This window comes from Globicephala melas, chromosome 19, assembly GCF_963455315.2.
Source record: "Globicephala melas chromosome 19, mGloMel1.2, whole genome shotgun sequence".
NCBI classification, from domain to species: domain Eukaryota; kingdom Metazoa; phylum Chordata; class Mammalia; order Artiodactyla; family Delphinidae; genus Globicephala; species Globicephala melas.
This window is the reverse complement of record NC_083332.1, coordinates 26,342,745-26,357,474: the sequence shown is the minus strand read 5'-3', so window position 1 is coordinate 26,357,474 and position 14,730 is coordinate 26,342,745. Positions and strand designations below refer to the sequence as shown.

Sequence of the window (14,730 nt, the reverse complement as noted above, 5' to 3'; positions counted from 1 at the left end):
ATGTAGCTAACCGTTCGGTATATTATACTACTTTTGGTGAATGTCTGAAAATGCCCTAATATAAAACACACACAGCACACACACACCCAGGTGCTGTTTTTCATCGTAAACCCCGAGGGAACCAGATCCAGAGGGTCCACCGGCGGCAGCTCGGATTCTGAGGACTACCTCCGCGAGCCCGGACCGCCTTTCTCTCCCGCCGGACTCGAAGCGGACCGAGGGGGCGGCTGTGGGCCGCATCGGCCTCTTCATCCTTTCAGCACCCCCCTAAACGCCTCTGGAGAGAGCTGGTGTCACGGAGGGTAGCGTGCAGACTTAGTTATCCCGGTTTCTACGCTGGACTTCGCCCAGCGGCCCAGAGCCTCAAGGCAGTAGACCACCTCACCCACTTCCTCAGCGCCCGAGACGCCGCCACCACCTCGGCCGAGTGCTCGAGGCGGGCTCCAAGAAGCAACGTCACGGCGCGCCGTGCGTCGGTTCAAAGGTCGGCCCTGCCCCCGCCTCCCCCTCGCTGTCTCGCTCGGCCTGCGCTGCCGCTGCCGCCGCCGCCGCCGCCGCTGCCGTGGGCCCGGCTCCGCTCCGCCTGCTCCGCCGCCTTCCTCCCTGAGCGCTGCCAGGCCGGCCGCCATGGCGAACGTGGCCGACACGAAGCTGTACGACATCCTGGGCGTTCCGCCCGGCGCCAGCGAGAACGAGCTGAAGAAGGTATTGGGGAGCGGGCCGCCCGGGCAGGGTGTGAGGGGCGCAGGCCTGAGCGGCTGGGACTGCCAGGCCGCGCTGTGGGGCGGCCCGCTAGCCGGCGGCGGCGGGCCCAGGCTGGGGGCCGGCGGCGAGACCGGCCCGCCGCGGGCCGCGCACTCCAGCCTCGGCTGACCTTGGGCCGCCGGCCCCGCCCGCCCGCCTACAGATGCAGCAAATAAAACCCACCCCTGAGCAAACACGACGAAAACGCTTCCTTCCTCCCTCCCCCGGCGGGCGCCGGAGGCCTGGCGCTCTCGGGAGGCAGCTGCGTGCCCGGCCCTCCCCGGCCGAGGTCACCACCCTGGAAAAACAGGTTGGACCGAGACGCCCAGCGCATCCCGGCCCTGGGAGAGGAGTTGACCGCGCCGCGGACGTCGGCACCCGAGCCGCGTCGGGGTTGGTCTGGGGCCTGGCGGAGGGTCGAGGCCGCCCCCGCCGGGTGCCTGTGGGAACTTAGGGATGTTTCCTGGGAGCCGCGGCCGCGGAGCTTCTCCCCGCTTTTCTCCCTCGCCCATTGACCCGGAGGTGGCGTGGGTCTGTGTCTGGGTGCATTGTTCTGTGGGCAGGTAACCCAAATGTTATGTGCTCGTTTCAGGAAAAAGCTGTGGGTCCCAGCCAAACACCTGAGCGTACACTGACTAAAAATAAATAGAAGGCCTCATTATCGCTGTTTGCATTGCTGCGAATCTTTTATCTCAGGATTTCAAAGCATTTGAGGCATTTGATTAAGCCACACAGCATCTTCACGGGGCTTAGAGTATCCGAATTTGTAAGCTTAGAAAAATGAGAATGCTCCTTAGGCAGTGGGACGGGTGCAATTGAGAGTAAAAGCACTTCCTGTTACCTTACCGGAAATGCTATTCTGTGTTACATAATTCAGGTGTCTGTGAATGAACGCTTAAGTGCTTTATATCTCAGCCACCCAAATGTATGCAGCTTCACTAAGACCGAGGTCACTCCAGTTAAGACCCCAATCAATCCACCGTATGAAAATAAACCATGACCTAGGAGCTTGTCTTGGCTTTTTCCTGATGCTACAATTAGAGGAGCAATCGTGAGCCAGATTCTTACCTTAGCTTAATTTTTTTTTAACATCTTTATTGGAGTATAATTGCTTTACAATGGTGTGTTACTTTCTGCTTTATAACAGAGTGAATCAATTATACATATGTTCCCATATCTCTTCGCTTAGCTTAATTTTAATAATAGTGTTTTTGCAGGCTGTAGAGCTTAACAGTCATTTCTCTTTAGAGTTAATTGGAGTCGTCTTGGTCTGCTTACGGGCCATCAAAGACATTTGACAATAGTGAAAATAGGGGATTTTTCAGTATTTTGTTTTTCTCTGTGGCTTTGTTTCATTGTTTGTATCTGGCTTTAGTATAACTTGTTTTCAAGTATAACTACTGTCTGCTTTGTTATTAGTGAGAAAACAATATTAAGATGGAATATGCCCAACAATGCTAATGAATAAAGGATATTTTGGGAGGTTATGATTTTAGAACATTGCTTCTCAGAAAATTGGATGTTACGTTAGTACTCACAAATCTTTAAACTGGTCTTTATATATAACCTTTTTTTTAAAAATCTTTTATTGAAGGCATACAGAAAGTTAGCCAAGGAATACCATCCCGATAAGAATCCAAATGCTGGTGACAAAGTAAGTTATTTGAGACTTTTTTCCCCTGAGATTTCTGTTTTAAACTTAAATCGCCCTTCTTGGGAAAAAAAGGGAATGTTGTAAGAAAAGTCCATTTATTCCCATAGTGCCAAAGTTTTATGTTAAGAGTATTTTGGTTTTACAATGGGAATACTAACATTCGGGGCAGTGGTAGGTGGTAAATAGGACCAGAATCAAACCAAAGGTAACTTGTAACTTTTCTTTTAGAATTAAATGAATTCTAGATTCCTGTAGCTTTTTATTTGTAAATCCAATTGTTTTACTTTTTCTTTATAGTTCAAAGAAATAAGTTTTGCATATGAAGTACTATCAAATCCTGAGAAGCGCGAACTATATGACAGATATGGAGAACAAGGTCTTCGGGAAGGTAGCGGCGGAGGTGGTGGCATGGATGATATTTTCTCTCACATTTTTGGTGGGGGATTATTCGGCTTCATGGGCAATCAGAGCAGAAGTCGAAATGGCAGAAGAAGAGGAGAGGACATGATGCATCCACTCAAGTGAATATCTTTTTTCTTTTTTAAAAAAAATGCTAAATACTTTTTTTCAAGTAGAAGTACTCAGTAAAAGAGAAGAGGCATCAAAAAATACTCTGTCCATCAGAAAAAAAAAAAAATCTTCCATTTACCATGCTGTCCTCATTGGGTGACTAAGTTGAATTTAATAACCTGAATGTTGGTATTTTGCTAACAGATCTTAAAGGATGGTTGGTGTTTTTACAGAGTAGGAAGATTGATTTGGTATATGCTTCTGAGGCTGCTTGTTTTTAAATTTTCAATTATGAAGATTCTTTTCTTTGAAGTATTTAGACCTCCTGAGTTACTTTTTATTTAAAAACTTACAAATTGAGTGACCATCTGGCTAGTTTGTTAACATGTTACAGTAACTCATTACTTGTTCCTCAGTCTGAACTGTCCTAAATTGATTTCCACTGAGCTTGCTGGCCTCAAGCCTGACATTAACCTGCCAACATATGAATGGTACCTGACCTTGATCTTAAACTGTGAACCCAATATGAAAATAACTATTTTACTTTGCAAAATTTGTGAGATCTTTTGTCCCGTTAACTTTTCATGGACCAGTAATGGTTATACTAGTAAATGCCAGAGACTGAAGTTCAAGTGTTTATTTGAAATATTTCATAGTATCTAGTTTATACATTTGAGTAGGTAAGAGGAAGTAAAGTGTAATTTGTTAAAATTTTCCTGTTATTACAACATTTCATTTTGGATGGCTTTATAATATTCCATTCCATCATTTATTTAATCATTCCCTTTTCTGTAGGATGTTACCAGTTTTTTCCTATCATAAATAGCGCTGCTATGAGTATCTTTATATACAGCTTTGTCTCTCCTTGGCAGAGATTCCTGGGCAGGCATCAGTGTTTTGAGGCTGATAAATATAACTAAATTGCCTTGTAGAGGATTGTGCCAGTTTAGCCCCACTGGTGGAGAGTGCCAGCTTCACTAGACCATTACCCACATTTTTCCTTCTTTTGCCATGTTTGTTGAAGTGAAGATTTTTCTGGCCTCTTACACAGCAGTGTTGCTTACTAATTGTAGTTTAATATGTTAGGGGAAGAAGACCTACCTATCATGTAAGTCGTTGGTTAAAGGTTCTTAGGAGGAGGTTAAAGCCTGATGGAACCAAGTGCTTTGGTCTAAGGTCTAGATATGCCATTGTTTGGAAGTGCTGGTAGTGTTTTGACCATAAATGTTTTATTATACTGTCTAGAATGTATAAAAGATAACAATTTTGAGAAAGTTTGAATGCCACAAAATAGTATAGATGCTTTGCAAAGCACATTTAACTTCTTTTGATCCTCTATTTTTTTTTTTTTGCGCGGTACGCGGGCCTCTCACTGCTGTGGCCTCCCCCGCTGCGGAGCACAGGCTCCGGACGCGCAGGCTTAGTGGCCATGGCTCACGGGCCCAGCTGCTCCGCGGCACATGGGATCTTCCCCGACCGGGGCACGAACCCGTGTCCCCTGCATCGGCAGGCGGACTCCCAACCACTGCGCCACCAGGGAAGCCCTGTTCCTCTATTTTAAAGTAAACTTTTACCATTAAAGGAGATTTAAAAACACCATGAGAAAGGTAAAACCAAATTAAATGCATTGCTTGCAAATTGTAAATAATATTTTTGAGACTTTTGATGTATATAGATTTGGAAATGAATGGTCCTGCAGTTCAGATATGCTGTATGAATAAAGACGAGTTGGGTTTTATCAGTTGGGATTTTTAATAGGCTTTTTAACTTGGCCATTTTGGGGTCATAGACCCCTTTGAAATTTTTGCAAAAGTTGCTCAAGTTTTGGTTATAATTCACTGCGTTTTTCAGACATCTAAAACTTGCTGTAGGCTCTCTCTTGGAAACCTATTCTTCTCATCTTTCACACTCTAGATAAGGCCAATTTTTTTTTTTTTTTAAGACATATGCAATCTAATTGCCTCCTGTAAATTGTAATGTAACTTTGTAGCGTTTCTGAATTGTCCTTGAAGGGGACAGAGCCTTATAGTAGAGCCTGGACTCTGGAGCCAGACTGCCTATGTGATCTTGGGCAAGTTACTTCTCTGTGCCTCAGTTTTGTCCTGTAACATGAGGATAATAATTTTACCTCATTCAGGGGGTTGGATTAGGTGGAGGTCTTCTTGAGGCCAGAAGAAGGTGTGATGTTTTGAGTTTGTGCAGTTATCAGGAAATGCAGCACAGTAAATTATTGGCCTGATCCTTTAAGTTCTGGCTTTGAGCAATACATATATTGTTTATAGCCATAAACAATTTGAGCTACAAAATAAAATCTCACTCAGTTGATTTATGTAAGATGTTCTTGAATTCTTTGTTTAAAAGATTATAGTGGAATTTGCTATATCAGCTATCGTTTATATCTTGAATTTAAGAGAACTTGGCAAAATTTGAACCTAATTCTTTTCTCCCCAGAGTATCTTTAGAAGATCTGTATAATGGCAAGACAACCAAACTACAACTTAGCAAGAATGTACTCTGTAGCGCATGCAGTGGGTAAGTGTGTTTTCTGGTTATGAAATGAATTTCATCCATTCTTTCAGTGGCACATTGAGTCCATATCAGATAAAAATTGTTCATGATTTCAAACTGACTACCCAACCCAGAACACTTTGATACCTCTGAAAGTCTTTAAATACCAGTCATTGGGCGTTGAAGATGAAGGTGAAAAGCACAATTCCTATTTGTCATGGCCTAGGGGGCATATTCTAATTTATACTTTTGCTTGCTTTAGCCAAGGTGGAAAGTCTGGAGCTGTTCAGAAGTGTAGTGCTTGTCGGGGTCGAGGTGTACGCATCATGATCAGACAGCTGGCTCCAGGAATGGTACAACAGATGCAGTCTGTGTGTTCTGACTGTAATGGAGAAGGTATGCATGCCAGTGTTTCTCTGCTTTTATGTTGGATGGATTGGGAATGCAGAAGTTGGAGAGGCTTACAGTTTTTCTTTTTCAACGTGTGTTTGTATTCATCTTATTAAAGATACAGAGGGTTCTGAAAGAGAAATGTAAAAATAATATTTCCTTATGTATAGGCCCAGTGAACACAGATAAACAGTAAACTTATATTATGTTGAGTGAAATGTTAGTCTTTTTTCATTCCAAAAAGATGGGGCAAAGTTTTTTGTCCCTTTATATTTTAAAAAGTTATATTTGGTAAAAGAGAGCAAATTGTTTAGTTCTCATTCTGATAAGTGGAGAATTTTACTGTAAGCTTTAGTTAGCTTTTGAGGATAGATTATTGCAATTGAAGCTCTTTTTACAGAAGTAAATATTTTAGGCTTTGTGGGCGAATGTTTTCTGAAACTGCTATTCACTTCTGCCCTTTTAGCACTTTTATAGCCACAGACAATATGTAAACAAGTGGGCATGACTGTCTTCTAGATAAACATTACTTATAGAAACAAGGGCATGCCCATTTTGGCCTGTGAGCCTTAGTTTGCCAGCCCTTGTTCTAGAGCAGTGCTATCCAAAAGAATTTTTCTGTGATGATGGGAAAGTTCTGTGTATGTAATGTCTAGTATAGTAGCCACTAGCCACCTGTGTATGACTGAGGAACTGAACCTTTTTTTTTTTTTGCGGTACGTGGGCCTCTCACTGTTGTGGCCTCTCCCGTTGCGGAGCACAGGCTCCAGACGCGCAGGCTCAGCAGCCATGGCTCATGGGCCCAGCCGCTCCACGGCATGTGGGATCTTCCCGGACCAGGGCACGAACCCGTGTCCCCTGCATCGGCAGGCGGACTCTAAACCACTGCGCCACCAGGGAAGCCCTGAACTTTTAATTTTAATTATTTTTAAATTAAATAGCCACATTGGCTAGTGGCTACCACATTGGGCAGTTCTAGAACATCCTTTTCCAAATTGCTTCTGGCAGAGACAAGATAATTTGGAGAAGCTGCATATCATATTCCCCTTCTGGAGCGTCTCAGGGCATTTTACCTTATTAAAGTTGCTAACAATTCCCACTCTCAAGAAATCAGAATTGACTGAAATCTTTTCCCATGTGCCATTACCATTTTAAGGAACTGGTGCTTTGCAGAACATACTTTGCAGAAGCAGTGTTCCTGAAGTCACTTATACATGTCATCTGAGCATTAAAGTGTGCCACTAATCAGCCATCAGAAATTGATGGTATTTTTTTTTCACAGTATACTATATGTACAGCTTTGGTTTTATTTTATTATAGCACTGATCAAATATTTCAGAAGAATACATAGAAGAAAAAAACTGTTAGAGTTATAAAGGATGTTTAAATCTTTATTTGGGTTGTCTCTCTCCATTGTTAAATTTAAATGAAACTAAGACAAAAAAATGAAAAAGCAGTTGTAGAAGTTCCAGCATCCGACCACCCATTTTGTTTGCTTGATCATTAGGCTTTGTTTTAACTTAGGAAGTAGAGTCACGAGTTAAGAAAATATTGTTTAAGATACTTTATACTCTGGAATAGAGGAGACTAGGTAGCTGGGTCCTTTAGGTAACCTGCAGTAAGATGTGAGTTTTGTTATTAAGAATGATATTTCAATCAAAAGTTCAGGTAGCAGTTTAAAGACATTCAGGAAATTTATTTAGTGAATAAAGGCATTATCAAGACCTATCTTACTTAAGAGTGCGGTAGAGTACCCTTGCTGGAAGTTTGAATGACCTCTTTTTCCAGGGGAGGTAATTAATGAAAAGGACCGCTGTAAAAAATGTGAAGGGAAGAAGGTGATTAAAGAAGTCAAGATTCTTGAAGTCCACGTAGACAAAGGCATGAAACATGGACAGAGAATTACATTTACTGGGGAAGCAGACCAGGCCCCAGGAGTGGAACCAGGAGACATTGTTCTTTTGCTACAAGAAAAAGAACATGAGGTAATTTCCTTTTTGTTTGTTTTATTTTTGCCTCAGAAGACCAGAAATGGGTCTTGTATGCAAGATATAGGTTAGATCAGTTTGAGTTTCCTGAAGCAACACTGAACATAGATGAAGTTGTTAAGTCCTTAGGCTGAGTTCATAAGAACTGACTTCTTTAGTAGACCAACAAGACAGGTGCTGTCAGAAGCACTGTAGAAGGAGTTGGTCTGGGTCCCAGCTCTGCCATTGACTGGCAGTATAACCTTAAGTAATCCTGTTGTGTCTGTACCTCGGTTTCCTTATTTATGAAAATAAGGGCATTGGACCAGATAATCTAGGCAGCCTAGGTTTCACTGTGAAACTCCTTGGATGGTTGGTGAGGGCTTCAGTCCTCAGTACTGCTCTGTTGACTTGTTTTACATATTGGGTATCTATGTGAGCTTTCTTGAAAGAAAAGGTTCTGCGGTTTTAAAAACATTTTATTTTTAAATTTCTTTTTTTTTTTTTTTTGGCTGTGCTGCGCAGCTTGTGGGATCTTAGTTCCCCAGCCAGGGATTGAACCTGGGCCCACGGCAGTGAAAGCACCGAGTCCTAACCACTGGACTGCCAGGGAACACCCTATTTTTAAATTGCTCATTGACTGTGTATTGTATCCATTAATGTACATGGCAAAATGTACTGGGCTGATGATGTGGCCTGGTATATATTATTTTGATTATACCATTGTATCTGTATTTTTTAAATGTGCGATGGAGTATATTTTAAGTTTTTTGTTTGTTTTTTGATTTGGACCATTTTTAAAGTCTTTGTTGAATTTGTTACAATATTGCTTCTGTTTTATGTTTTGGTTTCTTTGGCCACGAGGCATATGGGATCTTAGCTCCCCGACCAGGGATTGAACCCGCAACCCCTGCATTGGAAGATGAAGTCTTAACCACTGGGCCACCAGGGAAGTCCCCTAAATTCTTGGATATAGAAGCATTTGACAGGATTCTGGCTTTGTACTTGATCGCACTGCCATTTTGAGTTCCTTTGGAAGCATTTAGATTACAAGTCAGCCGCCTTTTTTAGTTCACACCAGAATTTTCTCCCATTTGATGGTGATTTCTACAAATGAAGTAAATTTTAAAAATCACTTCAAGAATCCAATAGAGATTAAAGCCATATTGAGATGCAGATTCTGGGAATTTGATTTGATTCATTCCCTCATTAGATTGTGGCTTGCTCTCCTAGACAAGCCTTTCTCAAGGTATACTAGTCGAATTTATTGCCTCAGCAAAGCTGTAAATTGCTATATATCTTGGCCTTTTGTGAATATTGCCAAACTTACCAGTGGCAAGGGTCCCTAGATTGCTTTTGTGGTTGTTTTTTTTAAGGAGTAATTTCTAGAATTCTGCCTTAGAGTGTTATGGATTAAAATATTCTGTAAGAATTTGGGATTTTAAAAAATAGAAATCACTGACCTTGGAGACAAGGGACTTAAGTTCTGGCTCCCATTTATTAGCTTTAGCTTCCCTGGGCTTGGCTTTGCATACTAAAAAAAAAAAGTCATCCCTCAGAAAGATGGTGTAGAATCAAATGAGATAATGAATAAGCTGCTCTTCTTTCTTGAGGCTGTGAGGAGGAGGCATTTGGAAGTAAATCACCTCCAAAATTATTGGCAGCAGTGGAATTGCATGGAATTTCCAACAGACAGCAGATGTTACTGGTTGTCTAAAGTAGAAAGTAGAAGATGATAAAGGTTAGAATGGAAGTTCATCTAGTAAGAGGTCAAAGATTGTTCCTTCTTGGTTTTATTGTGACCGGTAAAGTAAATTTGAGCCCAAAATGAGATTTAGGTATCTTGTTTTGTTTATACCACTGAGAATATTCTTAACCTTCTTAAGAAAAATTGATTAGTTTGACTAGTTCATGAACATACTCGTATTTTGTTTGGGGCTTTCTTTTTTAAAAAAGCTCTCAACACTTGTGCTGAAGGAATTGTGAGGCCGTGAGATCAGGGTGGGTACTGTAGCTGAAACAGAGTGTAAATCTTCTGATCAAAAAACAATTCAATTTTGAGAGTGCTGTGTATGCATGTGTATCATCTTTCAGTACTGGTGTGTGTGTATTTTGGTAATCTTGCTATCATGGTGCATTTGTACAGCAAAGAACCACAGTGGTGGGTAAGATCTGGTGATGTTAGTCTCTCTTCTATACTCTTTATTTTTCAGAAATTATTACAGCTTTTATGTGTTTTACTGTCTGGTTCTTGGTAATTTCTCCTCATTAGTCTGTTTTTTCAAAATATCCTGGCCATTCTTGCCTGTTTATTCTCTGTTTGAATTTTAGCATCAAATTGTCTAATATAACCACCCTTCCTGCTGGTCCCCTGCCCCACCCCCAAAAAAACCCTAATACCATTTTTTATTGGAATTACTTTAAGTTGAGCTCTCCTATACAAGAACATAGTATCCCTTCATGCTTCCTACTTCTTTTTTTTTTTTTTAATTTATTTATTTGGTCTCACTGTGCAGCATGTGGAACTTCCCCAACCAGGGATGGAACCTGTGTCCCCTGCATTGGGAATGCGGAGTATTAACCACTGGACCACCAGGGAAGTCCACTCCCTACTGCTAATATAGCTTTAACCAAAGGATATTTGGTTAAAGATAGTTTTTGGAACAGTAATGTAATGATATGTTCAGAAACACTTTCATTTTATGAACTTGCAAAAGCACTGAAAAGTGCTGCATGAAAGAAACCGTATTGAAGTTAATTTTTCCACCCATTGTGAGAAACAGCTGAGTAAACTCTCATAGGAAATATACATTCAGTGGTTCTCAAACTTTAGCATACATTAGAATCCCCTGGAGGGTTTATTAAAACTACAGATTGCAGGTCCTCACCTTTATAGATTCTGATGCAGTGGTTATGGGATGAGGCCCAAGAATGTGCATTCCTAACCAGTTTACTGGTGCTGCTGAGGCTGCTGGTCCAGGACCACTGGTCAAGATAATGGTTTGAGATTAACTTTTCTTCATAGGTAAATTTAGGAGGATAATTTAGGAAAAGAGGATATCTTTCAGATTTCCTCTCTTCTCTGACTGAACCAGCCAGGATTATTCTTTAGAAGAGATAACTATTGTATTGAAAAAAAATTAGGTGACCTTTCACTGCAGTTAATTTTATTTCAGCTTAAATTTCAAAAGTTAACTATAGATATTTGTGAATTCTAATAAGCAAACGTTTTAAGTTGGGCATGTGTGAAATTGGATGTATTTTTCCCTACACATTGAACGCTCATTTTTTAATGTTTATTGAATAACCTTTGCATTACCTAGTCCATAGGCTTATGGTGTAATAATAAGCCAACTTTAGCATTTGTTTTACATTCACCTAAGCAAGTTTTGAATTTTAGGTGAGGTAAAATTTGTTTGTATTTGTATGAAGCATGGGGTTTGAGCCCCTTTACTGGCTGAGCATTACTGGTTGAGCTTTTTTAGTTGAACTTGGGCTTTCACCTTTCCCTGTTAGAATCACATCTGGAGGAAACTCCAAGTGAACCTGTTCTCCAGAATCCCACTGGGCCTTGTACACCTTTTCACTCACAGGCAGTGTTTCGAAATGGTCCATAATTGTAAAATATACCTGGTTCTGTTTTTGAAGTTTCAGTTGTACCTTATGAGTCATTGTTTTCCCAATTCCAATTCTTTCGTGATAGAAGCTTTTAGCATATTACTTGAGAATAGCTAGGTTTCCTTATATAAATTTAGGAAACCTAGGGATGGTGGCAGTTTGGCTTTTGCAGTAAATGGTAGAACTAAGGTTTTGAAATTGATTCAAGGAGCACAGAACAACAGTATGCCTCCATAATTTTTTAAAAAGATGTTTCTGGTGTGCTTTATTTGTAGGTGTTCCAGAGAGACGGAAATGATTTGCACATGACATATAAGATAGGACTTGTTGAAGCTCTATGTGGATTTCAGTTCACATTTAAGCACCTTGATGGACGTCAGATTGTGGTGAAATACCCCCCTGGCAAAGTAATTGAGCCAGGTAAATCTTGATTTTTGCCTGATCCAAGATTCTTTCTACAGTAGGTGACTCAAAATATTGTTGTGCACCTTCTTGGGTAAAATTCTTAATATTTTCCCCTTTATTTACTCAAATAATAGGATGTGTCCGTGTAGTTCGAGGTGAAGGAATGCCACAGTATCGTAATCCCTTTGAAAAAGGTGATCTTTACATAAAATTTGATGTGCAGTTTCCTGAAAACAACTGGATCAACCCAGACAAGCTTTCTGTAAGTGTTCTCTAAATTTAGGCAACAGATGAGTTAAGTTTAATAATAGTTGTATTTCTGTGTCACCTTCCCTTTGTTTTGGGTGCTAAGATTAGATTACACAGTTTATTAATTTGAGTGATTGATGGGCTGTCCTGGTTGTTTTTAAAGTGAGGATACCTGATGTAAAAGTTTATGGGGCCGAGTAGGGAATAGTGAAGGAGTAAAGCAGACTGCGTGTGAGGTGGTGGTGGGAGGATTGGGGCTCCCTGGAGAACAGATATCTCACCTGAAGAGGTCAACCCCCCAGCTTAGCGTCTACTGGTTGTTCATGCAGGAAGGCATGTCTAGTGTGAAATTTTCCAGTGTTTAAATGTTAGCAACTAATTCTGGTTTTTGTTTTCTAAGCAATAGATGGGTTGTCCAAAAGATGTCTACAGATTTGGTCTGTGGATCATCCATTTGTGATCTCTGGCTTAAAGTGCAAAGACTAACTGTCAAACATATACCTTGGATTGTATCAAAAGGGAACTTGATAGTGGATGAAGATAATCTTCCAGCTAACCTTATTTTTCTTTATTTTAATGAAGGAATTAGAAGATCTTCTGCCATCTAGACCAGAAGTTCCGAACATTATTGGAGACACAGAGGAGGTAGAGCTTCAAGAGTTTGATAGCACTCGGGGCTCAGGAGGTGGTCAGAGGCGTGAAGCCTATAATGATAGCTCTGATGAAGAAAGCAGTAGCCATCATGGACCAGGAGTGCAATGTGCCCATCAGTAAACTCTGCAAACAAATTGCACAGGTGGATTTTCTTTCCACACTTGCCTGGTTTGTTTTCAGCGATCCAGCTGGTCAACCCAGATGAACTGATGGACATCTGTTGGTCTATGTGTAACTTTTAAAATTGGTATAGTATCTACAGAGTGTATAATTTAAACTAACCACAAAGCTTTACATCTTCATTTCGACTGTTCTGTAGCAGAATAAAGCACTTGAAAGGAAACAAGACTCCCTTTCACATGTGGGTTATAAGTTTCAGTCCTGGTATCTGTGCTTGATTTTTATCAGTTTTGTGTAGATTTTATGTTTCATATTTTAAATTCAAATCCCACATTGTAAAGTTTGTGTACAATTTGTCCTGAAGCTTTGTGTTTGGCTGCACCTGCATAAGCTGCTACAAATAGAATAAAGAATTTCATAGCCTGTATCTATCATTTAGATGCATGGAAAAATGGGCTTTGCACACAATGGGTTTGGAGCTGACTGGGAACAATGGAAAAAATAACATTAGCTGAGCTGTGGTTGTAAAGTTTGGGGTTTCTCCCCCGGCCCTTTTTTTTTCCTTTTTTTTTCTTTCTTTCTTTTTTTTTTTTTTTACCATCTTGTGAAAGGTTTCTGAAACTCAATAATAAAAAGCAGTTGGTGTAAATTACTCTTTGTCTCACATTTTTAGAAGGAAGAAGTATTTTGAACTGTAAAATCTATCCTTAAACTGGAGAATGTACCCTTAGTTCTGGTTCTTAAACAGCCCTTAAAAACCCATTGGCCTGAAGCTTATGCCTCAGGCACATGCCCATTTTATAGTTTCAAAAGATAAAAGAGAGTTTGATATGTTGGTAGAAACAGGCTTTATTGGCTTCAATTAATGCTTTGTAGAGTCAAGGATATCTGAGTTATGTAACTTCTAAGTTATGATCCTGAGCACTGGGGCCAGGTTAACCTGGCCTGTATTTCCTCACCTCACCCCCTTTTTAAAAAAATAAGGTAACAGTAAATCAATATTAGAACCATGTCTGCATAGAACCTGTTAAAATGCTCTGTTTTCATTAAATGTTAAGTTAAAGATTCTCTTGTGTCCATTAAGTTGAATATTTGAGATTGGGGGGAAGCATTGATTACTATTGTTTTATAGAAAAGTAAGACTCTTAGGCTGGTATGAGAAAAATCAGGTAAAACTACTATGAAAAGGATGTTGTATTGCTCTTCTTTCATCTTCTACCTTCTTTTCATTCCCAGAGTAGGTATTTTTAGAACACACTTTAATTTTAGGGAAAAGAGACATCATTTATAGATTTTACATTTGTAAAAGGACAAATGGGAGAAAGCCGAAAACTAAAAATTTTCAATGTATTATGCCATCCCTGAGCCTAATTGTAGTACTTGTAGTTTATTTCTAGGTCTGCTAGAACCTGAATGAAAAAAAAAAAGGTGTCCTGGCATTAATCAAGGCCTTGAGGTTTAAATTATTGCCCTATCCACTCTACCTCCATTGTACAAAAACTATTTTACAACCAGCCTGGGCAAGATGCAACAGCATAGTAGTTTTGTATCCAAGGTTACTTCCCCACAACAACTTTAAGTAAGAAATGCAGTGGCAATACAAAGTTTGTAGCCTTTCCAATAAAGGTTTATAAAACATTAGAGCTGTTCAGTGTAGTCTTTCTTTCAGTTCTACCCAGGTTTTTGGACTACAGTAGAGAACCATATGGAAGGGGAATAAAACCTTGTTAAGGTCTGTTATTTCACTGAGTCTACTGGCTCTACGTTGTAGAGCATCTGTCTAAAGAATAAGCATATATCATCAGTACAAAGAACCTTTTATAACAGCTTTATTGAAATATAATTCATATATCATTAAATCTACTTTTTAAGGAATGTGTGCAGGGAATTCCCTGGTAGTCCAGTGGTTAG

The 14,730-nt window shown here is 40.4% G+C and overlaps 1 protein-coding gene across 1 annotated transcript; it reads left to right on the top strand.

Moving 5' to 3' along the window:
- Nucleotides 1–501: 501 nt before the first annotated feature.
- On the top strand, nt 502–14,460 carry DNAJA2 (DnaJ heat shock protein family (Hsp40) member A2). Its single transcript, XM_030833062.3, has 9 exons — nt 502–705; nt 2,339–2,398; nt 2,696–2,919; nt 5,360–5,440; nt 5,679–5,812; nt 7,595–7,791; nt 11,667–11,811; nt 11,931–12,058; nt 12,628–14,460. Exons 1-9 carry the CDS (start codon nt 628–630, stop codon nt 12,817–12,819), a joined length of 1,239 nt encoding a protein of 412 aa, XP_030688922.1. The 5' UTR covers nt 502–627; the 3' UTR covers nt 12,820–14,460.
- The last annotated feature ends 270 nt before the right edge of the window (nt 14,461–14,730 follow it).